At 47.2% G+C, this 25,851-nt stretch overlaps 1 protein-coding gene across 1 annotated transcript in view; it reads left to right on the forward strand.

Annotated features, from left to right (window-relative positions):
- Positions 1-25,851, forward strand: part of INSC (INSC spindle orientation adaptor protein) — a 395,604-nt gene that overhangs the window by 364,298 nt on the left and 5,455 nt on the right. The window contains exon 11 of the mRNA XM_073550745.1: positions 15,506-15,661. Within this exon, the coding sequence (XP_073406846.1) occupies positions 15,506-15,661 (156 nt within the window). The remainder of the gene's footprint in view (positions 1-15,505; positions 15,662-25,851) is intronic.

The following is a 25,851-nucleotide window of genomic DNA, read 5'->3' on the forward strand; positions in this document are numbered from 1 at the left end:
GGTTTTTCCGGGGTATTTCTGGGTATATTTCTGGGGAGTTTCCGGGCTATTTCTCAATTATTTCCGGGGTATTTCCTGGGTGTTTTCAGGGTGTTCCTCAGGTATTTCCTGGGTGTTTCTGGGTATATTTCAGGGATATTTCCGGGGTGTTTCCTGGGTGTTTCTGGGTATATTTCAGGGATATTTCCGGGATGTTTCCGGAGTGTTTCTGGGGTATTTCTCGGATATTTCTGGGGTATTTCCTGGGTGTTTTCAGCGATATTTCCGGGGTATTTCCTGGGTGTTTCCGGGTATATTTCAGGGATATTTTCGGGGTATTTCCAGAGTGTTTCTGGGGTATTTCTCGGATATTTCCGGGGTATTTCCTGGGTGTTTTCAGGGATATTTCCGGGGTATTTCCTGGGTGTTTCTGGGTATATTTCAGGGATATTTCCGGGGTGTTTCCTGAGTGTTTCTGGGGTATTTCTCGGATATTTCCGGGGTATTTCCTGGGTGTTTTTAGGGATATTTCTGGGGTGTTTCCCGGGTGTTTCTGGGTATATTTCAGGGATATTTCTGGGGTATTTCCGGAGTGTTTCTGAGGTATTTCTCGGATATTTCCGGGGTATTTCCTGGGTGTTTTCAGGGATATTTCTGGGGTGTTTCCCGGGTGTTTCTGGGTATATTTCAGGGATATTTCCGGGGTGTTTCCAGGGTGTTTCTGGGGTATTTCTCAGATATTTCCGGTTTATTTCCTGGGTGTTTTCAGGGATATTTCCGGGGTGTTTCCCGGGTGTTTCTGGGTATATTTCAGGGATATTTCTGGGGTATTTCCGGAGTGTTTCTGGGGTATTTCTCGGATATTTCCGGGGTATTTCCTGGGTATTTTCAGGGATATTTCCAGGATGTTTCCAGGGTGTTCCCAGGGTATTTCCTGGGTATTTCTGGGTTATCTCCGCTCAGGTGATTCTGGGGTATTTCCTAGGTTTTTCCAGGGTGTTTCTGGGTATATTTCAGGGATATTTCCAGGGTATTTCTGGGTATATTTTTAGGGAGTTTCCGGGCTATTTCTCAATTATTTCCGGGGTATTTCCTGGGTGTTTTCAGGGTGTTCCTCAGGTATTTCCTGGGTGTTTCTGGGTATATTTCAGGGATATTTCCGGGGTGTTTCCCGGGTGTTTTTGGGTATATTTCAGGGATATTTCCGGGGTGTTTCCAGAGTGTTTCAGGAGAATTTCTCGTATATTTCTGGGGTATTTCCTGGGTGTTTTCAGGGATATTTCCGGGGTATTTCCTGGGTGTTTCTGGGTATATTTCAGGGATATTTCTCGGGTATTTCCAGAATGTTTCTGGGGTATGTCTCGAATATTTCCGGGGTATTTCCTGGGTGTTTACAGGGATATTTCCGGGGTATTTCCTGGGTATTTCTGGGTTATCTCCGCTCAGGTGTTTCTGGGGTATTTCCTAGGTTTTTCCAGGGTGTTTCTGGGTATATTTCAGGGATATTTCCTGGGTATTTCTGGGTATATTTCTGGGGCGTTTCCGGGCTATTTCAATTATTTCCGGGGTATTTCCTGGGTGTTTTCAGGGTGTTCCTCATGTATTTCCCGGTTGTTTCTGGTTATATTTCAGGGATATTTCTGGGGTATTTCCAGAGCGTTTCTGGGGTATTTCTCGGATATTTCCGGGGTATTTCCTGGGTGTTTTCAGGGATATTTCCAGGGTATTTCCTGGGTGTTTCTGGGTATATTTCAGGGATATTTCCGGAGTGTTTCTGGGGTATTTCTCGGATATTTCCGGGGTATTTCCTGGGTGTTTTCAGGGATATTTCCGGGGTATTTCCTGGGTGTTTCTGGGTATATTTCAGGGATATTTCCGGGGTGTTTCCGGAGTGTTTCTGGGGTATTTCTCGGATATTTCCGGGGTATTTCCTGGGTGTTTTCAGGGATATTTCCGGGGTATTTCCTGGGTGTTTCTGGGTATATTTCAGGGATATTTCTGGGGTGTTTCCGGAGTGTTTCAGGGGTATTTCTCGGATATTTCCGGGGTATTTCCTGGGTGTTTTCAGGGATATTTCCGGGGTGTTTCCCGGGTGTTTCTGGGTATATTTCCGGGGTATTTCCTGGGTGTTTTCAGGGATATTTCCAGGGTATTTCCTGGGTGTTTCTGGGTATATTTCAGGGATATTTCCGGGGTGTTTCCGGAGTGTTTCTGGGGTATTTCTCAGATATTTCTGGGGTATTTCCTGGGTGTTTTCAGGGATATTTCCGGGGTATTTCCTGGGTGTTTCTGGGTATATTTCAGGGATATTTCTGGGGTGTTTCCGGAGTGTTTCAGGGGTATTTCTCGGATATTTCCGGGGTATTTCCTGGGTGTTTTCAGGGATATTTCTGGGGTGTTTCCCGGGTGTTTCTGGGTATATTTCAGGGATATTTCTGGGGTATTTCCGGAGTGTTTCTGGGGTATTTCTCAATTATTTCCGGGGTATTTCCTGAGTGTTTTCAGGGTGTTCCTCAGGTGCTTCCCGGGTGTTTCTGGGTATATTTCAGGGATATTTCCGTGGTGTTTCCCGGGTGTTTCTGGGTATATTTCCGGGGTGTTTCCGGAGTGTTTCTGGGGTATTTCTCGGATATTTCCTGGGTGTTTTCAGGGATATTTCCTGGTTATTTCCTGGGTGTTTTCAGGGATATTTCCTTGGTATTTCCTGGGTGTTTTCAGGGATATTTCCTGGGTATTTCCTGGGTATTTCTGGGTATATTTCAGGGATATTTCCAGGGTGTTTCCCAGGTGTTTATGGGTATATTTCAGGGATATTTCCGGGGTATTTCCTGGGTGTTTCTGGGTATATTTCAGGGATATTTCCGGGGTGTTTCCTGGGTGTTTCTGGGTATATTTCAGGGATATTTCCGGGGTATTTCCTGTGTATTTCTGGGTATATTTCAGGGATATTTCCTGGGTGTTTCTGGGTATATTTCTGGGGTATTTCCGGGGTGTTTCCTGGGTGTTTCTGGGTATATTTCAGGGATATTTCCGGGGTATTTCCTGGGTGTTACAGGGATATTTCCGGGGTATTTCCTGGGTGTTTCTGGGTATATTTCAGGGATATTTCCGGGGTATTTCCTGGGTGTTTCTGGTTATATTTCAGGGATATTTCTGGGGTATTTCCTGGGTGTTTCTGGATATATTTCAGGGATATTTCCCGGGTATTTCCTGGGTGTTTCTGGGTATATTTCAGGGATATTTCCGGGGTATTTCCTGGGTGTTTCTGGGTATATTTCAGGGATATTTCTGGGGTATTTCCGGAGTGTTTCTCGGATATTTCTGGGGTGTTTACTGGGTGTTTCTGGGTATATTTCTGGGATATTTCCGGGGTATTACTGGGTATATTTCAGGGATATTTCCGGGGTATTTCCTGGATGTTTTCAGGGATATTTCCGGGGTATTTCCTGGGTGTTTCTGGGTATATTTCAGGGATATTTCTGGGGTATTTCTGGGTATATTTCAGGGATATTTCTGGGGTATTTCCGGAGTGTTTCTCGGATATTTCTGGGCTGTTTACTGGGTGTTTCTGGGTATATTTCAAGGATATTTCTGGGTATATTTCAGGGATATTTCTGGGGTATTTCCTGGGTGTTTCAGGGATATTTCTGGGGTATTTCCTGGGTGTTTCCGGAGTGTTTCTCGGATATTTCCGGGGTATTTCCTGGATGTTTTCAGGGATATTTCCCGGGTATTTCCTGGGTGTTTCTGGGTATATTTCAGGGATATTTCCGGGGTGTTTCCTGGGTGTTTCTGGGTATATTTCAGGGATATTTCCTGTGTATTTCTGGGTATATTTCAGGGATATTTCCTGGGTGTTTCTGGGTATATTTCCGGGGTATTTCCTGGGTGTTTCTGGGTATATTTCAGGGATATTTCCGGGGTATTTCCTGGGTGTTTCTGGGTATATTTCCGGGATATTTCCGGGGTATTTCCTGGGTGTTACAGGGATATTTCCGGGGTATTTCCTGGGTGTTTCTGGCTATATTTCAGGGATATTTCCGGGGTATTTCCTGGGTGTTTCTGGTTATATTTCAGGGATATTTCTGGGGTATTTCCTGGGTGTTTCTGGATATATTTCAGGGATATTTCCCGGGTATTTCCTGGGTGTTTCTGGGTATATTTCAGGGATATTTCCGGGGTATTTCCTGGGTGTTTCTGGGTATATTTCAGGGATATTTCTGGGGTATTTCCGGAGTGTTTCTCGGATATTTCTGGGGTGTTTACTGGGTGTTTCTGGGTATATTTCTGGGATATTTCCGGGGTATTACTGGGTATATTTCAGGGATATTTCCGGGGTATTTCCTTGATGTTTTCAGGGATATTTCCGGGGTATTTCCTGGGTGTTTCTGGGTATATTTCAGGGATATTTCTGGGGTATTTCTGGGTATATTTCAGGGATATTTCTGGGGTATTTCCGGAGTGTTTCTCGGATATTTCTGGGCTGTTTACTGGGTGTTTCTGGGTATATTTCAGGTATATTTCTGGGTATATTTCAGGGATATTTCTGGGGTATTTCCTGGGTGTTTCAGGGATATTTCTGGGGTATTTCCTGGGTGTTTCCGGAGTGTTTCTCGGATATTTCCGGGGTATTTCCTGGATGTTTTCAGGGATATTTCCCGGGTATTTCCTGGGTGTTTCTGGGTATATTTCAGGGATATTTCCCGGGTATTTCCTGGGTGTTTCTGGGTATATTTCAGGGATATTTCCGGGGTATTTCCTGGGTGTTTCTGGGTATGTTTCAGGGATATTTCCGGGGTATTTCCTGGGTGTTTCCGGAGTGTTTCTCGGATATTTCTGGGGTATTTCCTGGGTGTTTCCGGAGTGTTTCTCGGATATTTCCGGGGTATTTCCTGGGTGTTTCCGGAGTGTTTCTCGGATATTTCCGGGGTATTTCCTGGGTGTTTCTGGGTATATTTCTGGGGTATTTCCGGAGTGTTTCCGGGGTATTTCTCGGATATTTCCGGGGTATTTCCTGGGTGTTTCCGGAGTGTTTCTCGGATATTTCCGGGGTATTTCCTGGGTGTTTCCGGAGTGTTTCTCGGATATTTCTGGGGTATTTCCTGGGTGTTTCCGGAGTGTTTCTCGGATATTTCCGGGGTATTTCCTGGGTGTTTTGGGGTATATTTCTGGGATATTTCCGGAGTGTTTCCGGGGTATTTCTCGGATATTTCCGGGGTATTTCCTGGGTGTTTCCGGAGTGTTTCTCGGATATTTCCGGGGTATTTCCTGGGTGTTTCCGGAGTGTTTCTCGGATATTTCCGGGGTATTTCCTGGGTGTTTCCGGAGTGTTTCTCGGATATTTCCGGGGTATTTCCTGGGTGTTTCCGGAGTGTTTCTCGGATATTTCCGGGGTATTTCCGGGGTGTTTCCTTTGTGTTTTTGGGTATATTTCTGGGGTATTTCCTGGGTGTTTCCGGCGTGTTTCTCGGATATTTCCGGGGTATTTCCTGGGTGTTTCCGGAGTGTTTCTCGGATATTTCCGGGGTATTTCCTGGGTGTTTCCGGAGTGTTTCTCGGATATTTCTGGGGTGTTTACTGGGTGTTTCTGGGTATATTTCTGGGATATTTCCGGGGTATTACTGGGTATATTTCAGGGATATTTCCGGGGTATTTCCTGGATGTTTTCAGGGATATTTCCGGGGTATTTCCTGGGTGTTTCTGGGTATATTTCAGGGATATTTCTGGGGTGTTTCTGGGTATATTTCAGGTATATTTCTGGGTATATTTCAGGGATATTTCTGGGGTATTTCCTGGGTGTTTCAGGGATATTTCTGGGGTATTTCCTGGGTGTTTCCGGAGTGTTTTTTCGGATATTTCCGGGGTATTTCCTGGATGTTTTCAGGGATATTTCCCGGGTATTTCCTGGGTGTTTCTGGGTATATTTCAGGGATATTTCCCGGGTATTTCCTGGGTGTTTCTGGGTATATTTCAGGGATATTTCCGGGGTATTTCCTGGGTGTTTCTGGGTATGTTTCAGGGATATTTCCGGGGTATTTCCTGGGTGTTTCCGGAGTGTTTCTCGGATATTTCCGGGGTATTTCCTGGGTGTTTCCGGAGTGTTTCTCGGATATTTCTGGGGTATTTCCTGGGTGTTTCCGGAGTGTTTCTCGGATATTTCTGGGGTATTTCCTGGGTGTTTCCGGAGTGTTTCTCGGATATTTCCGGGGTATTTCCTGGGTGTTTCCGGAGTGTTTCTCGGATATTTCCGGGGTATTTCCTGGGTGTTTCTGGGTATATTTCTGGGGTATTTCCGGAGTGTTTCCGGGGTATTTCTCGGATATTTCCGGGGTATTTCCTGGCTGTTTCCGGAGTGTTTCTCGGATATTTCCGGGGTATTTCCTGGGTGTTTCCGGAGTGTTTCTCGGATATTTCTGGGGTATTTCCTGGGTGTTTCCGGAGTGTTTCTCGGATATTTCCGGGGTATTTCCTGGGTGTTTCTGGGTATATTTCTGGGGTATTTCCGGGGTGTTTCCTGAGTGTTTCTGGGGTATTTCTCGGATATTTCCGGGGTATTTCCTGGGTGTTTTTAGGGATATTTCTGGGGTGTTTCCCGGGTGTTTCTGGGTATATTTCAGGGATATTTCTGGGGTATTTCCGGAGTGTTTCTGAGGTATTTCTCGGATATTTCCGGGGTATTTCCTGGGTGTTTTCAGGGATATTTCTGGGGTGTTTCCCGGGTGTTTCTGGGTATATTTCAGGGATATTTCCGGGGTGTTTCCAGGGTGTTTCTGGGGTATTTCTCAGATATTTCCGGTTTATTTCCTGGGTGTTTTCAGGGATATTTCCGGGGTGTTTCCCGGGTGTTTCTGGGTATATTTCAGGGATATTTCTGGGGTATTTCCGGAGTGTTTCTGGGGTATTTCTCGGATATTTCCGGGGTATTTCCTGGGTATTTTCAGGGATATTTCCAGGATGTTTCCAGCGTGTTCCCAGGGTATTTCCTGGGTATTTCTGGGTTATCTCCGCTCAGGTGATTCTGGGGTATTTCCTAGGTTTTTCCAGGGTGTTTCTGGGTATATTTCAGGGATATTTCCAGGGTATTTCTGGGTATATTTTTAGGGAGTTTCCGGGCTATTTCTCAATTATTTCCGGGGTATTTCCTGGGTGTTTTCAGGGTGTTCCTCAGGTATTTCCTGGGTGTTTCTGGGTATATTTCAGGGATATTTCCGGGGTGTTTCCCGGGTGTTTTTGGGTATATTTCAGGGATATTTCCGGGGTGTTTCCAGAGTGTTTCAGGAGAATTTCTCGTATATTTCTGGGGTATTTCCTGGGTGTTTTCAGGGATATTTCCGGGGTATTTCCTGGGTGTTTCTGGGTATATTTCAGGGATATTTCTCGGGTATTTCCAGAATGTTTCTGGGGTATGTCTCGAATATTTCCGGGGTATTTCCTGGGTGTTTACAGGGATATTTCCGGGGTATTTCCTGGGTATTTCTGGGTTATCTCCGCTCAGGTGTTTCTGGGGTATTTCCTAGGTTTTTCCAGGGTGTTTCTGGGTATATTTCAGGGATATTTCCTGGGTATTTCTGGGTATATTTCTGGGGCGTTTCCGGGCTATTTCAATTATTTCCGGGGTATTTCCTGGGTGTTTTCAGGGTGTTCCTCATGTATTTCCCGGTTGTTTCTGGTTATATTTCAGGGATATTTCTGGGGTATTTCCAGAGCGTTTCTGGGGTATTTCTCGGATATTTCCGGGGTATTTCCTGGGTGTTTTCAGGGATATTTCCAGGGTATTTCCTGGGTGTTTCTGGGTATATTTCAGGGATATTTCCGGAGTGTTTCTGGGGTATTTCTCGGATATTTCCGGGGTATTTCCTGGGTGTTTTCAGGGATATTTCCGGGGTATTTCCTGGGTGTTTCTGGGTATATTTCAGGGATATTTCCGGGGTGTTTCCGGAGTGTTTCTGGGGTATTTCTCGGATATTTCCGGGGTATTTCCTGGGTGTTTTCAGGGATATTTCCGGGGTATTTCCTGGGTGTTTCTGGGTATATTTCAGGGATATTTCTGGGGTGTTTCCGGAGTGTTTCAGGGGTATTTCTCGGATATTTCCGGGGTATTTCCTGGGTGTTTTCAGGGATATTTCCGGGGTGTTTCCCGGGTGTTTCTGGGTATATTTCCGGGGTATTTCCTGGGTGTTTTCAGGGATATTTCCAGGGTATTTCCTGGGTGTTTCTGGGTATATTTCAGGGATATTTCCGGGGTGTTTCCGGAGTGTTTCTGGGGTATTTCTCAGATATTTCTGGGGTATTTCCTGGGTGTTTTCAGGGATATTTCCGGGGTATTTCCTGGGTGTTTCTGGGTATATTTCAGGGATATTTCTGGGGTGTTTCCGGAGTGTTTCAGGGGTATTTCTCGGATATTTCCGGGGTATTTCCTGGGTGTTTTCAGGGATATTTCTGGGGTGTTTCCCGGGTGTTTCTGGGTATATTTCAGGGATATTTCTGGGGTATTTCCGGAGTGTTTCTGGGGTATTTCTCAATTATTTCCGGGGTATTTCCTGAGTGTTTTCAGGGTGTTCCTCAGGTGCTTCCCGGGTGTTTCTGGGTATATTTCAGGGATATTTCCGTGGTGTTTCCCGGGTGTTTCTGGGTATATTTCCGGGGTGTTTCCGGAGTGTTTCTGGGGTATTTCTCGGATATTTCCTGGGTGTTTTCAGGGATATTTCCTGGTTATTTCCTGGGTGTTTTCAGGGATATTTCCTTGGTATTTCCTGGGTGTTTTCAGGGATATTTCCTGGGTATTTCCTGGGTATTTCTGGGTATATTTCAGGGATATTTCCAGGGTGTTTCCCAGGTGTTTATGGGTATATTTCAGGGATATTTCCGGGGTATTTCCTGGGTGTTTCTGGGTATATTTCAGGGATATTTCCGGGGTGTTTCCTGGGTGTTTCTGGGTATATTTCAGGGATATTTCCGGGGTATTTCCTGTGTATTTCTGGGTATATTTCAGGGATATTTCCTGGGTGTTTCTGGGTATATTTCTGGGGTATTTCCGGGGTGTTTCCTGGGTGTTTCTGGGTATATTTCAGGGATATTTCCGGGGTATTTCCTGGGTGTTACAGGGATATTTCCGGGGTATTTCCTGGGTGTTTCTGGGTATATTTCAGGGATATTTCCGGGGTATTTCCTGGGTGTTTCTGGTTATATTTCAGGGATATTTCTGGGGTATTTCCTGGGTGTTTCTGGATATATTTCAGGGATATTTCCCGGGTATTTCCTGGGTGTTTCTGGGTATATTTCAGGGATATTTCCGGGGTATTTCCTGGGTGTTTCTGGGTATATTTCAGGGATATTTCTGGGGTATTTCCGGAGTGTTTCTCGGATATTTCTGGGGTGTTTACTGGGTGTTTCTGGGTATATTTCTGGGATATTTCCGGGGTATTACTGGGTATATTTCAGGGATATTTCCGGGGTATTTCCTGGATGTTTTCAGGGATATTTCCGGGGTATTTCCTGGGTGTTTCTGGGTATATTTCAGGGATATTTCTGGGGTATTTCTGGGTATATTTCAGGGATATTTCTGGGGTATTTCCGGAGTGTTTCTCGGATATTTCTGGGCTGTTTACTGGGTGTTTCTGGGTATATTTCAAGGATATTTCTGGGTATATTTCAGGGATATTTCTGGGGTATTTCCTGGGTGTTTCAGGGATATTTCTGGGGTATTTCCTGGGTGTTTCCGGAGTGTTTCTCGGATATTTCCGGGGTATTTCCTGGATGTTTTCAGGGATATTTCCCGGGTATTTCCTGGGTGTTTCTGGGTATATTTCAGGGATATTTCCGGGGTGTTTCCTGGGTGTTTCTGGGTATATTTCAGGGATATTTCCTGTGTATTTCTGGGTATATTTCAGGGATATTTCCTGGGTGTTTCTGGGTATATTTCCGGGGTATTTCCTGGGTGTTTCTGGGTATATTTCAGGGATATTTCCGGGGTATTTCCTGGGTGTTTCTGGGTATATTTCCGGGATATTTCCGGGGTATTTCCTGGGTGTTACAGGGATATTTCCGGGGTATTTCCTGGGTGTTTCTGGCTATATTTCAGGGATATTTCCGGGGTATTTCCTGGGTGTTTCTGGTTATATTTCAGGGATATTTCTGGGGTATTTCCTGGGTGTTTCTGGATATATTTCAGGGATATTTCCCGGGTATTTCCTGGGTGTTTCTGGGTATATTTCAGGGATATTTCCGGGGTATTTCCTGGGTGTTTCTGGGTATATTTCAGGGATATTTCTGGGGTATTTCCGGAGTGTTTCTCGGATATTTCTGGGGTGTTTACTGGGTGTTTCTGGGTATATTTCTGGGATATTTCCGGGGTATTACTGGGTATATTTCAGGGATATTTCCGGGGTATTTCCTTGATGTTTTCAGGGATATTTCCGGGGTATTTCCTGGGTGTTTCTGGGTATATTTCAGGGATATTTCTGGGGTATTTCTGGGTATATTTCAGGGATATTTCTGGGGTATTTCCGGAGTGTTTCTCGGATATTTCTGGGCTGTTTACTGGGTGTTTCTGGGTATATTTCAGGTATATTTCTGGGTATATTTCAGGGATATTTCTGGGGTATTTCCTGGGTGTTTCAGGGATATTTCTGGGGTATTTCCTGGGTGTTTCCGGAGTGTTTCTCGGATATTTCCGGGGTATTTCCTGGATGTTTTCAGGGATATTTCCCGGGTATTTCCTGGGTGTTTCTGGGTATATTTCAGGGATATTTCCCGGGTATTTCCTGGGTGTTTCTGGGTATATTTCAGGGATATTTCCGGGGTATTTCCTGGGTGTTTCTGGGTATGTTTCAGGGATATTTCCGGGGTATTTCCTGGGTGTTTCCGGAGTGTTTCTCGGATATTTCCGGGGTATTTCCTGGGTGTTTCCGGAGTGTTTCTCGGATATTTCTGGGGTATTTTCTGGGTGTTTCCGGAGTGTTTCTCGGATATTTCTGGGGTATTTCCTGGGTGTTTCCGGAGTGTTTCTCGGATATTTCCGGGGTATTTCCTGGGTGTTTCCGGAGTGTTTCTCGGATATTTCCGGGGTATTTCCTGGGTGTTTCTGGGTATATTTCTGGGGTATTTCCGGAGTGTTTCCGGGGTATTTCTCGGATATTTCCGGGGTATTTCCTGGCTGTTTCCGGAGTGTTTCTCGGATATTTCCGGGGTATTTCCTGGGTGTTTCCGGAGTGTTTCTCGGATATTTCTGGGGTATTTCCTGGGTGTTTCCGGAGTGTTTCTCGGATATTTCCGGGGTATTTCCTGGGTGTTTCCGGAGTGTTTCTCGGATATTTCCGGGGTATTTCCTGGGTGTTTCTGGGTATATTTCTGGGGTATTTCCGGAGTGTTTCCGGGGTATTTCTCGGATATTTCCGGGGTATTTCCTGGGTGTTTCCGGAGTGTTTCTCGGATATTTCCGGGGTATTTCCTGGGTGTTTCCGGAGTGTTTCTCGGATATTTCTGGGGTATTTCCTGGGTGTTTCCGGAGTGTTTCTCGGATATTTCCGGGGTATTTCCTGGGTGTTTTGGGGTATATTTCTGGGATATTTCCGGAGTGTTTCCGGGGTATTTCTCGGATATTTCCGGGGTATTTCCTGGGTGTTTCCGGAGTGTTTCTCGGATATTTCCGGGGTATTTCCTGGGTGTTTCCGGAGTGTTTCTCGGATATTTCCGGGGTATTTCCGGGGTGTTTCCTTTGTGTTTTTGGGTATATTTCTGGGGTATTTCCTGGGTGTTTCCGGCGTGTTTCTCGGATATTTCCGGGGTATTTCCTGGGTGTTTCCGGAGTGTTTCTCGGATATTTCCGGGGTATTTCCTGGGTGTTTCCGGAGTGTTTCTCGGATATTTCTGGGGTGTTTACTGGGTGTTTCTGGGTATATTTCTGGGATATTTCCGGGGTATTACTGGGTATATTTCAGGGATATTTCCGGGGTATTTCCTGGATGTTTTCAGGGATATTTCCGGGGTATTTCCTGGGTGTTTCTGGGTATATTTCAGGGATATTTCTGGGGTATTTCTGGGTATATTTCAGGGATATTTCTGGGGTATTTCCGGAGTGTTTCTCGGATATTTCTGGGCTGTTTACTGGGTGTTTCTGGGTATATTTCAGGTATATTTCTGGGTATATTTCAGGGATATTTCTGGGGTATTTCCTGGGTGTTTCAGGGATATTTCTGGGGTATTTCCTGGGTGTTTCCGGAGTGTTTTTTCGGATATTTCCGGGGTATTTCCTGGATGTTTTCAGGGATATTTCCCGGGTATTTCCTGGGTGTTTCTGGGTATATTTCAGGGATATTTCCCGGGTATTTCCTGGGTGTTTCTGGGTATATTTCAGGGATATTTCCGGGGTATTTCCTGGGTGTTTCTGGGTATGTTTCAGGGATATTTCCGGGGTATTTCCTGGGTGTTTCCGGAGTGTTTCTCGGATATTTCCGGGGTATTTCCTGGGTGTTTCCGGAGTGTTTCTCGGATATTTCTGGGGTATTTCCTGGGTGTTTCCGGAGTGTTTCTCGGATATTTCTGGGGTATTTCCTGGGTGTTTCCGGAGTGTTTCTCGGATATTTCCGGGGTATTTCCTGGGTGTTTCCGGAGTGTTTCTCGGATATTTCCGGGGTATTTCCTGGGTGTTTCTGGGTATATTTCTGGGGTATTTCCGGAGTGTTTCCGGGGTATTTCTCGGATATTTCCGGGGTATTTCCTGGCTGTTTCCGGAGTGTTTCTCGGATATTTCCGGGGTATTTCCTGGGTGTTTCCGGAGTGTTTCTCGGATATTTCTGGGGTATTTCCTGGGTGTTTCCGGAGTGTTTCTCGGATATTTCCGGGGTATTTCCTGGGTGTTTCCGGAGTGTTTCTCGGATATTTCCGGGGTATTTCCTGGGTGTTTCTGGGTATATTTCTGGGGTATTTCCGGAGTGTTTCTGGGGTATTTCTCGGATATTTCCGGGGTATTTCCTGGGTGTTTCCGGAGTGTTTCTCGGATATTTCCGGGGTATTTCCTGGGTGTTTCCGGAGTGTTTCTCGGATATTTCTGGGGTATTTCCTGGGTGTTTCCGGAGTGTTTCTCGGATATTTCCGGGGTATTTCCTGGGTGTTTCTGGGTATATTTCTGGGATATTTCCGGAGTGTTTCCGGGGTATTTCTCGGATATTTCCGGGGTATTTCCTGGGTGTTTCCGGAGTGTTTCTCGGATATTTCCGGGGTATTTCCTGGGTGTTTCCGGAGTGTTTCTCGGATATTTCCGGGGTATTTCCTGGGTGTTTCCGGAGTGTTTCTCGGATATTTCCGGGGTATTTCCTGGGTGTTTCCGGAGTGTTTCTCGGATATTTCCGGGGTATTTCCGGGGTGTTTCCTTTGTGTTTTTGGGTATATTTCTGGGGTATTTCCTGGGTGTTTCCGGCGTGTTTCTCGGATATTTCCGGGGTATTTCCTGGGTGTTTCCGGAGTGTTTCTCGGATATTTCCGGGGTATTTCCTGGGTGTTTCCGGAGTGTTTCTCAGATATTTCCGGGGTATTTCCTGGGTGTTTCCGGAGTGTTTCTCGGATATTTCCGGGGTATTTCCTGGGTGTTTCCGGAGTGTTTCTCGGATATTTCCGGGGTATTTCCTGGGTGTTTCCGGAGTGTTTCTCGGATATTTCCGGGGTATTTCCGGGGTGTTTCCTGGGTGTTTCTGGGTATATTTCTGGGGTATTTCCGGAGTGTTTCCGGGGTATTTCTCGGATATTTCCGGGGTATTTCCTGGCTGTTTCCGGAGTGTTTCTCGGATATTTCCGGGGTATTTCCTGGGTGTTTCCGGAGTGTTTCTCGGATATTTCTGGGGTATTTCCTGGGTGTTTCCGGAGTGTTTCTCGGATATTTCCGGGGTATTTCCTGGGTGTTTCCGGAGTGTTTCTCGGATATTTCCGGGGTATTTCCTGGGTGTTTCTGGGTATATTTCTGGGGTATTTCCGGAGTGTTTCCGGGGTATTTCTCGGATATTTCCGGGGTATTTCCTGGGTGTTTCCGGAGTGTTTCTCGGATATTTCCGGGGTATTTCCTGGGTGTTTCCGGAGTGTTTCTCGGATATTTCTGGGGTATTTCCTGGGTGTTTCCGGAGTGTTTCTCGGATATTTCCGGGGTATTTCCTGGGTGTTTCTGGGTATATTTCTGGGATATTTCCGGAGTGTTTCCGGGGTATTTCTCGGATATTTCCGGGGTATTTCCTGGGTGTTTCCGGAGTGTTTCTCGGATATTTCCGGGGTATTTCCTGGGTGTTTCCGGAGTGTTTCTCGGATATTTCCGGGGTATTTCCTGGGTGTTTCCGGAGTGTTTCTCGGATATTTCCGGGGTATTTCCTGGGTGTTTCCGGAGTGTTTCTCGGATATTTCCGGGGTATTTCCGGGGTGTTTCCTTTGTGTTTTTGGGTATATTTCTGGGGTATTTCCTGGGTGTTTCCGGAGTGTTTCTCGGATATTTCCGGGGTATTTCCTGGGTGTTTCCGGAGTGTTTCTCGGATATTTCCGGGGTATTTCCTGGGTGTTTCCGGAGTGTTTCTCAGATATTTCCGGGGTATTTCCTGGGTGTTTCCGGAGTGTTTCTCGGATATTTCCGGGGTATTTCCTGGGTGTTTCCGGAGTGTTTCTCGGATATTTCCGGGGTATTTCCTGGGTGTTTCCGGAGTGTTTCTCGGATATTTCCGGGGTATTTCCTGGGTGTTTCCGGAGTGTTTCTCGGATATTTCCGGGGTATTTCCGGGGTGTTTCCTTTGTGTTTTTGGGTATATTTCTGGGGTATTTCCTGGGTGTTTCCGGAGTGTTTCTCGGATATTTCCGGGGTATTTCCTGGGTGTTTCCGGAGTGTTTCTCGGATATTTCCGGGGTATTTCCTGGGTGTTTCCGGAGTGTTTCTCAGATATTTCCGGGGTATTTCCTGGGTGTTTCCGGAGTGTTTCTCGGATATTTCCGGGGTATTTCCTGGGTGTTTCCGGAGTGTTTCTCGGATATTTCCGGGGTATTTCCTGGGTGTTTCCGGAGTGTTTCTCGGATATTTCCGGGGTATTTCCGGGGTGTTTCCTGGGTGTTTTTGGGTATATTTCTGGGGTATTTCCTGGGTGTTTCCGGAGTGTTTCTCGGATATTTCCGGGGTATTTCCTGGGTGTTTCCGGAGTGTTTCTCGGATATTTCCTGGGTGTTTCCTGGGTGTTTTGGGGTATATTTCTGGGGTATTTCCTGGGTGTTTCCGGAGTGTTTCTCGGATATTTCCGGGGTATTTCCTGGGTGTTTCCGGTGTTTTCCTCTCTGCTCGTATTTGTTGCTTTCTTTTCTTTGTACATCTATAACTTAATTCTGGTAATATCACTCTCTGATGACTTTCTCCCTTTTAGACCCCGCTGGAGTCCTTTCCCCTCTCGGGACCCTCTGCTGACTCTCTGCCAGCTTTCCCATTTTCCTGTGGATCATCCTTGCGCTCAGTATTGATGGTGACGCAGATCTCTGTCACTTTGTGACGACGCTTCTCCTTCTCACACAGGGGTCCTGGCACTCATCAGCATGCTGGCCGAGAAGACCCTCACCGGGAGCGCCGCCGAGATATCCGCCTGTGAGCGGGTTCTGCAGAAATCAGCCGTCACTCTCGCACGCCTCTGCCGGGATCCAGAGATCGCACAATCTGCCATAAAGCATGACTGTACGTACACAGCACCAGAGCAAACCCACGAACTCTGCCGCCAGAGACGGTGGGTGCACGGCGCGGACGCAGCGCTCAGAATGCACGGCACTCGCTGCAGTGCACTGTGGGAGATGTGTTTCTACATGAGACTATCACACTACTACTGCAATATACTGCAGCAATGCACTGGTCTACCAGGAGGTGCTGCAAGGAACAGAGGAGTCTGGAGGAGGAGGACAGAGGAGTCTGGAGGAGGAGGACAGAGGAGTCTGGAGGAGGAGGACAGAGGAATCTGGAGGAGGACAGAGGAGTCTGGAGGAGGACAGAGGAGTATAGAGGAGGAAGACAGAGGACTGTGGAAGAGGAGGACAGAGGAGTATAGAGGAGGAAGACAGAGGAGTCTGGAGGAGGAGGACAGAGGAGTGTGGAGGAGGAGGACAGAGGAGTCTGGAGGAGGAGGACAGAGGAGTCTGGAGGAGGAGGACAGAGGAGTGTGGAGGAGGAGGACAGAGGAGTCTGGAGGAGGAGGGCAGAGGAGTCTATAGCAGGAGGAGGAAGACAAAGGAGTCTGTAGGAGAAGGAGGACGGACAGAGGAGGGTGTAGGAGGAAGAGAAGGAGGACAAAGGAGTCTGGAGGAGGGTAACAGATGAGTCTGGAGGACGACAGAGGCATTTGGAGGCAGGAGGCGAAGGACAGAGGAGTCTGAATGTAGGAGGCGGAGGACAGAGGAATCTGGAGGGTGAAGGAGGAGGAGGAAAGAGGAATATAGAGGGTGGAGGAGGAGGACATAGGAGTCTGGAGCAGGAAGAAGACAGAGGAGTCTGGAGGAGGAAGAAGGACAGATGGTACTGGAGGAGTTAGAGGAGGGCAGAGGAGTCTGGAGGGTGAAGGAGAACAGAGGAGGGTGGATGAAGAGGACAGGAGTATAGAGGGTAGAGGACAGAGAAGTGTTCAGGAGGAGCTTGGAGGGGGAGGAGGATAGAGGAGGAGGACAGAGGAGTCTGAAGGGAGGCATGAAGAGGAGTCTGGAGGAGGACAGGAGGTTGGAACAGAAGTGTCAGGAGGGTGAGGAGGAGGAGGAGGACAGAGGCATCCGGCAGGTGGAGGAGGACAGGTGTCTGGATAAGGACAGAAGAGGAGGAGCTGGAAGAGGAGAACAGAGGAGGAAAACAGAGGTGTTCTGATGAGGACAGAAGAGTCTGCAGAGAAGACAGAAGAGGGGTTTGGGAGAGATATAGTCTAGCAGTGGTACAGAATAGTGCGACCTGTAGAATATAAAGGTGCATACTGATACCTATAGCCATCATCAATATACTGGTGTCCAGTCTATGTACCTACCTATAGCTTATATGACTATATGGCCCTGGTGTACAGTACTGGGACCTATAGCTTATACGACTATATGGCCCTGGTGTACAGTACTGGGACCTATAGCTTATATGACTATATGGCCCTGGTGTACAGTACTGGGACCTATAGCTTATATGACTATATGGCCCTGGTGTACAGTACTGGGACCTATAGATTATACGACTATATGGCCCTGGTGTACAGTACTGGGACCTATACCTTATATGACTATATGGCCCTGGTGTACAGTACTGGGATCTATAGCTTATACGACTATATGGCCCTGGTGTACAGTACTGGGACCTATAGCTTATACGACTATATGGCCCTGGTGTACAGTACTGGGACCTATAGCTTATATGACTATATGGCCCTGGTGTACAGTACTGGGACCTATAGCTTATATGACTATATGGCCCTGGTGTACAGTACTGGGACCTATAGCTTATGCGACTATATGGCCCTGGTGTACAGTACTGGGACCTATAGCTTATACGACTATATGGCCCTGGTGTACAGTACTGGGACCTATAGCTTATATGACTATATGGCCCTGGTGTACAGTACTGGGACCTATAGCTTATACGACTATATGGCCCTGGTGTACAGTACTGGGACCTATAGCTTATACGACTATATGGCCCTGGTGTACAGTACTGGGACCTATAGCTTATATGACTATATGGCCCTGGTGTACAGTACTGGAACCTATAGCTTATAGGACTATATGGCCCTGGTGTACAGTACTGGGACCTATAGCTTATACGACTATATGGCCCTGGTGTACAGTACTGGGACCTATAGCTTATACGACTATATGGCCCTGGTGTACAGTACTGGGACCTATAGCTTATACGACTATATGGCCCTGGTGTACAGTACTGGGGCCTATAGCTTATGCGACTATATGGCCCTGGTGTACAGTACTGGGACCTATAGCTTATATGACTATATGGCCCTGGTGTACAGTACTGGGACCTATAGCTTATATGACTATATGGCACTGGTGTACAGTACTGGGACCTATAGCTTATATGACTATATGGCACTGGTGTACAGTACTGGGGCCTATAGCTTATATGACTATATGGCACTGGTGTACAGTACTGGGGCCTATAGCTTATATGACTATATGGCACTGGTGTACAGTACTGGGGCCTATAGCGTATATGACTATATGGCCCTGGTGTACAGTACTGAGACCTATAGCTTATATGACTATATGGCACTGGTGTACAGTACTGGGACCTATAGCTTATATTACTATATGGCACTGGTGTACAGTACTGGGACCTATAGCTTATATGACTATATGGCACTGGTGTACAGTACTGGGACCTATAGCTTATATTACTATATGGCACTGGTGTACAGTACTGGGACCTATAGCTTATATTACTATATGGCACTGGTGTACAGTACTGGGACCTATAGCTTATATGACTATATGGCACTGGTGTACAGTACTGGGGCCTATAGCTTATATGACTATATGGCCCTGGTGTACAGTACTGGGGCCTATAGCTTATATGACTATATGGCACTGGTGTACAGTACTGGGGCCTATAGCTTATATGACTATATGGCCCTGGTGTACAGTACTGGGGCCTATAGCTTATATGACTATATGGCACTGGTGTACAGTACTGGGGCCTATAGCTTATATGACTATATGGCACTGGTGTACAGTACTGGGGCCTATAGCTTATATGACTATATGGCACTGGTGTACAGTACTGGGACCTATAGCTTATATTACTATATGGCACTGGTGTACAGTACTGGGGCCTATAGCTTATATTACTATATGGCACTGGTGTACAGTACTGGGGCCTATAGCTTATATTACTATATGGCACTGGTGTACAGTACTGGGACCTATAGCTTATATTACTATATGGCACTGGTGTACAGTACTGGGGCCTATAGCTTATATGACTATATGGCACTGGTGTACAGTACTGGGACCTATAGCTTATATTACTATATGGCACTGGTGTACAGTACTGGGGCCTATAGCTTATATTACTATATGGCACTGGTGTACAGTACTGGGACCTATAGCTTATATGACTATATGGCACTGGTGTACAGTACTGGGGCCTATAGCTTATATTACTATATGGCACTGGTGTACAGTACTGGGACCTATAGCTTATATTACTATATGGCACTGGTGTACAGTACTGGGACCTATAGCTTATATTACTATATGGCACTGGTGTACAGTACTGGGACCTATAGCTTATATGACTTTATGGCACTGGTGTACAGTACTGGGGCCTATAGCTTATATGACTATATGGCACTGGTGTACAGTACTGGGACACACAGTGCTCAGCATAAGTGAGTACACCCCAATAGATGTATCAGAAAACCTTTAGTTTCCTTTCAGAATGAACATTTCCTATAGGACACCATATTACAGAATACGCCCCAAAATTTTGTTCACTGATTGCAAACAAGATTTTTTATTTTTCACCCAAAAAGTAAATTTTCGTAACAAATTCATTAAAGACCATGTTGTAAAAATGAGTACACCCCAATGAAAGTCTTAGAAGCGAAGCTAAAGTTTAGACTACAGAGTTGTAAGGAACAGAATTCACCCACAGATGAGTCTAATCCTTAATCGCACGGTGTCCAGCAGACGGGCCACTATAAAGGTATGGTCCCAGTCAGTAAACGCTGTGGGTTGGATGCTGCGTACTTGTGCAGCGTCCAACCCGCAGCATCCAGATGTTACAGCATGGTGGATGGATTTCAAGAAATCCCATGTCTACTATATGTGCACCAACGCCTGCGGATCAGCTACGGAGACAGACATGCGGCGTGTCTTTCCAGACCACAGCATGCCAATTTATCTCATGGAGACGCGAGTCTCTGCAAGATAAATTTCACCCGTACAATGTACTGGAACTTTGATCAGATGCAGAATCACCTGCGTACAAAAGCCTGCAGCGAACATGTGCTGCGTCCAAAGCACTGCCCATTACTGACCTTGAGAACGTGGCCTTAGAGGGCAATACTAAACACAGAAAACTCCTGCCCATTACATGCTGTTGGCAATGGCACCACATGGAAGAGAAATGTCACAAGACCTGAGAAAGGTGAAGGCTACAATACTATCAGCGCAGCTTCACTCATCAGACAGATACTGGAGAAAAAGGGATAAAAAATGTAAGAAAGATTAAACTGCAGCATCTCACAGTGACATCCAGCGACTACAGAAATCACCACAGAAGCAGGAGTGTCTTCTGGTGAGAAGAGAAGAAAATCCTCATGTAAGATCCCTGCAATTATCTAAAGAAGAAGAAAGCTGAATGGGGCACAATCCGGCACGCAGTGCAGAGGAGCCGCAGCATGGGGGGCATCCAGGGAGGAACCGCTCAAAGCCCAGACACAAAATAGCCGCCTACAATGTGCCAGGACACCGGCTGAAAAATAGGGAGACACCGGGACAAGGGAGAAATGAGACCGAGACAACTGTGAAAAGACAAAACTGCACGGAGCCTAAAGGGAGACCTGGTGGTGACCCTGTCCTTATGTGGGGGCTCATGAGCCGCTGGTGTCGGGGGACACATAAGCCGCTGGTGTCGGGGGGCACATCTGGGTCGCCCTCCCAGGGCCGTGGGGTACTCGGTACCGGGCCGGTGTCAGCGGGATGTGTCACAGCAGCGGTGACCCGGTCCGTGGCCCTGGGCGCCCAAATCAATGGGGGAATGTAAATGGTGGAATGTAAAAGTTCGTGACGCCACCTGTGGTGTTCGGCAAGGGAGGTGTCAAGCCGACGCCGCAAACAGATCCTCCGGGACAGATGGTGTGGCGCAGCAACGATGGCATAGCCCCCCTCAGGCAGGGCTGTTGTCCCAGGCCAGTGTAGATGTGGGGACACTTAGGTGGTGTAGTGTCTGGCGCAAGGGATGTAGCAGTGTTAGGCAGACGGACGCAGGAAGGAATGGAGGACACCAGGGCATGTAGTTCCAACGCTTTACTCACAGTCAGTAGGGCCCGCTTCTGTGCCGTGTCCTCCGGGTGAGGGACCCAGCCAACCCCCAGGCAAGATGGAAAGTTCCCCTCCAACACTCCGCTAACTTATGTGCCTTTCCTGAATGTCTCCTCTATAGCGCCTTTAAGTGTGAAGATCTCCAGTACCGTGGTACTCTGGAGTTCCTCCTGACAGATGTTCCCAAGAACTCTACTCGTACGGCAGACAGCTGTAGCCTGCTTTGGGGACTCCCTTCTCCCGAGTCCCAGCTCTCTATCCAATTGCTGTTGTGCCCCAAGTCTTAGATGGGAGTAGTGCATTTACAGCCAACTACTCCACCGGTGTCTGCTGCAGAAGCATAAGTGTCCATACAACCTTGGGATCGGGCCCCAGCCTTGCGCTGAGAACCTATAGGCAGGGTTCCTCTTCTAACCCACGTCCTCTCTGTTCTCTCTCCTCCTTTGTTCCGTACTTGTCTCTCTTTCTTATGGAAGCTTAGGTTTCAGTTCTACGTCTTTCTCCTTCTTTTCCTTTCCTGTGCCAGCTGGCTCAGATCACTGAGGCAGCTGCAGCACTCCTTCCTCCATCCCTTCTTCCAGGGATCCTCACTCCTGTCTGAGTGACTTCCTACCCGACTGACCTTCTGTCAGACTGAACCTGACATCCTACACTTTCCCACTCTTTTATGTATCTTAACTCCACCCACCTCCCAGCACATCCAGTGTTCCAAGCAGGGAACCACCAAAGGTGCTCTGCTACTCTCTAAGCACTGAGCCGCAATGTGGTTGTGCAGAACTACCCTGTTGTGTGGGGTGCGAGTGTTGGATCGTGGAAAGGAGTTCCCACCTTACCTGGATGGTGGGGCACTACACCTTAGGAGAAGGTGCAGTACCTCTATGGCGACTGAGCCTCAGGGGCGCCACATACCCCCCCGTTAAACACAGCACGTCCGCGGGCTGCAAGGTAAACAAAGTTGACAGTACAGGAACATACAAATTTTTGCAATGCTGAATAAACATTTCTTATACTATATCAGTGGGAAAACTAGCCATCAGAAAAGGACTTTTATATCGAAAAGCCATGTCACGAACCACATCAGCTACGATATGGCAGGTGATCGTGCCCGGAGCCCATCTCAACCAACTGGCCCGGGAAGCCCATGAAAAGGGGGCTCATTTTGGTGCTCAAAAGACTTTACAATGGCTGCAGCAGATAGTGTACCACCCACGCTTGCACGCTGCTGTAGAAGAAGTTTGTCGAACCTGCCGCCCGTGTGAGCTCGCTAAACCCCCTGCGCAACGAGCCCCGGTGCAAACTATTGTAACATCAGCCCCTCTGGAGCTTCTTACTTTGGACTATCTAACCATAAGTCCTGCCTATCAGGGGTATGAACATTGTCTCGTTATGGTGGACCATTTCACCAAGTTTGCCGTGGTCACCCTCACCCAACACCAAACAGCGGAGTCGGCCGCCTATGCGATTTGTAAGAACTTTATTCAAGTGTACGGCTGTCCACAACGAATACATTTGGACCAAGGGGCATGCTTCCTAAGAAAAGTAATGGAAGAGCTACACCATCTTTACGGTATTGATAAGTCTCGGACTACGCCATACCACCCGCAGGGAAATGGAGCTTGCGAACGATTCAATCGTACGCTAATCCAAATGCTGTGCACCTTGGAGAGCGACTGCAAGGCCCGCTGGCCTGAATATGTCCCCGAGTTGGTGTGGGTATATAACAATCGGGTGCATCGAGTGACTGGTTACACCCCCTACTCATTGCTGTTCGGGCGGGAAGGAAAAGGAATTACGGAAGTGGAATGGAACCCAGTAGAACCTCAACCCTAGACTGGGGTATCCTCATGGGTCAGAAACCACAGGCACCGGCTGCAGACCCTCCACCGTATCGTCCATACAAAGCTCCAGGATCTAGAACACCAGGGGGGAGCACTGCCCCCACCCATTGACCTTCTGACTGGGCATCGGGTACTCGTACTTGATCAACGCCCCCAAAACAAGTTAGAACCATGGTGGGAAGTGAACCCGTACCGAGTGTTGCGCCAAATAAGCCCCGATGGGCCTGTGTACGAAATACAATCCAAAGGAAACAGCGCGCCTCTCACTCGAGTTGTGCACCCTAACATGTTACGACCTTGTACGTCTACCGATCCCCCGCGGCTCGAACTGACCCTCCAGGTCCCCGACCCCCTGCCCCCGGTCTGGGACCTGGATAATGAAGAGGACTTCCCCGTCGCATCTGCGGGTCGCCCTAATAGTGGCACTACAGTAGACCCGGGCATCCCACCAGCCACCACTGTCCCGCTCCGGTCCGCAGCAGGGGCCGGGCCTCTACTGACCGCGGACCCCCCGTTGCAGCTGCTAGCTGCGCAGGTGGCCTGTCATTCGCCACCACACATCGCTGCCGCTTGCCCCAGGCCAGGGGCTGGGGCCCAACTGTCCAAGGACTCCGCTGGAGCCTGTGGGGCTCCAGTGTCATCAGCGCGCCGGAGTGCGCGAAGACTTTGTCATCGCCTCAGCAACTGGGCCCAGCAACTACTACGCCGAAAGACCACCAACCCGAACGGCGAGGGACGTCTGGACGGCTAAGTTGACTTTGTAATTAAGGACCCGTAGTCGGCCATACCGCGGCCCTATAGTGACCGGCGAAGTAGTCGTGCTCTACCCGTTTGTGTGTGCTTGTATAGAACCCCCTGTGAGGGCAACCCGTGTTACCACTTTTGGTGATCAGGCCGGGACTGAGGAAAGTTCCCTCTAGTCTTATAAACGATAATATAGAAAGCACCTTATTGTCTCGTGACTCGTCACTGCATCCTGCGTACCTGCAAACACCACAATTACACACAGTATTCGATTGAGGAGGTATTGATGGGGGTGTACTCACGCTTGTATCAACTGGAATAAAACTGAAGTTTTTGTGATAAGTTATATTCTAACCTTCCTGTGCTGTTATGGGGGATAATGATCTGTGAAACCGAGAATTGTCAGAAATTGGAAACTGTTCTTGTGTCCAGCGAGATATTGAGTAACATCTGACTCTTCACATGGGGTGTACTCATTTATGCTGAGCACTGTATATGTAAGAATGTATACTGGTAAGTTGAAGTGGTACCTATAGATAGTATACGGTTATGTACTGGTGTATGGTACCTATAGATGATATACAGCTACAGTGGGTACGGAAAGTATTCAGACCCCTTTATATTCTTCACTCTGTTTCATTGCAGCCATTTGGTAAATTCAATAAAGTTCATTTTTTCTCATTAATGTACACTCTGCACCCCATCTTCACTGGAAAAATACGGAAATGTAGAAATTTTTGAAAATTTATGAAAAAAGAAAACCTGAAATCTCCCATGGTCATAAGTGTTCAGCCCGTTTTCTCAGTGTTGAGTAGACGCACCTTTTGAGCTAGTGCAGCCATGAGTCTTCTTGATAATGATGCAACAAGTTTTCCACCCCTGGATTTGTTGATCCCCTGCCATTATTCCTTGCAGATCCTCTCCAGTTCCGTCAGGATGGATGGTGAACGTTGGTGGACAGCCATTTTCAGGTCTCTCCAGAGATGCTCCATTGGGTTTAGGTCTGGGCTCTGGCTGGGCCAGTCAGGAATGGTCACAGAGTTGTTCTGAAGCCTCTCCTTTGTTATCTTAGCTGTGTGCTTAGGGTCATTGTCTTGTTAGAAGGTGAACCTTTGGTCAAGTCTGACGTCCAGAGCACTCTGGAAGAGGTTTTCATTCAAGATATCTCTGTAATTGGCCGCATTAATGTTTCCTTCCATTGCAACCAGTCGTCCTGACCCTGAAGCTGAAAAACACCCCCATAGCATGATGCTGCCACCACCATGTTTCACTGTTGGGATTGTATTGGGCAGGTGATGAGCAGTGCCTGGTTTTCTCCACACATACCGCTTAGAATTATCACCAAAAAGTTCTATCTTTCTCTCATCAGACCAGAGAATCTTATATCTCATAGTCTGGGAGTCCTTCATGTGTTTTTAGCAAACTCTATGCAGGCTTTCATATGTCTGGCACTGAGGAGAGGCTTCCGTCGGCCACTCTGCCATAAAGACCCGACTGGTGGAGAGCTGCAGTGATAGTTGACTTTGTGGATCTTTCTCCCATATCCCTACTGCATCTGTGGAGCTCAGCCACAGTGATCTTGGGGTTCTTCTTTACCTCTCTCACCAAGGCTCTTCTCCCACGATTGCTCAGTGTGGCTGGACGGCCAGGTCTAGGAAGACTTCTGGTGGTCCCAAACTTATTCCATGTAAGGATTATGGAGGCCACTGTGCTCTTAGGAACCTTGAGTACTGCAGAAATTCTTTTGTATCCTTGGCCAGATCTGTGTCTTGCCACAATTCTGTCTCTGAGCTCCTTGGCCGGTTCCTTTGACCTCATGATTCTCATTTGGTGTGACATGCACTGTGAGCTGTGAGGTCTTATATAGACAGGTGTGCGCCTTTACAAATCAAGTCCTATCAGTTTAATTACACACAGCTGGACTCCAATGAGGGAGTAGAACCATCTCAAGGAGGATCGCAAGGAAATGGACAGCATGTCACTTACATAGGAGTGTCTGAGCAAAGGGGCTGAATACTTATGACCATGGGATATTTCAGCTTTTCTTCTGTAACAAATTTGAAAAAATGTCCACATTTCTGTTTTTTTCCAGTGAAGATGGGGTGCAGAGTGCACATTAATGAGAAAAAAATGAACTTTGTTGAATTTACCAAATGGCTGCAATGAAACAAAGAGTGAAAAATGTAAAGGGGTGTGAATACTTTCTGTACACACTGTAAAGCTTTATATCGATGTATGCTGCCTACAGATGATATATAGCTATATACTGGTG

Source organism: Dendrobates tinctorius, unplaced genomic scaffold (genome assembly GCF_039654945.1).
Source record: "Dendrobates tinctorius isolate UK_male_01 unplaced genomic scaffold, ASM3965494v1 ptg000168l, whole genome shotgun sequence".
Taxonomy (NCBI): Eukaryota; Metazoa; Chordata; class Amphibia; order Anura; family Dendrobatidae; genus Dendrobates; species Dendrobates tinctorius.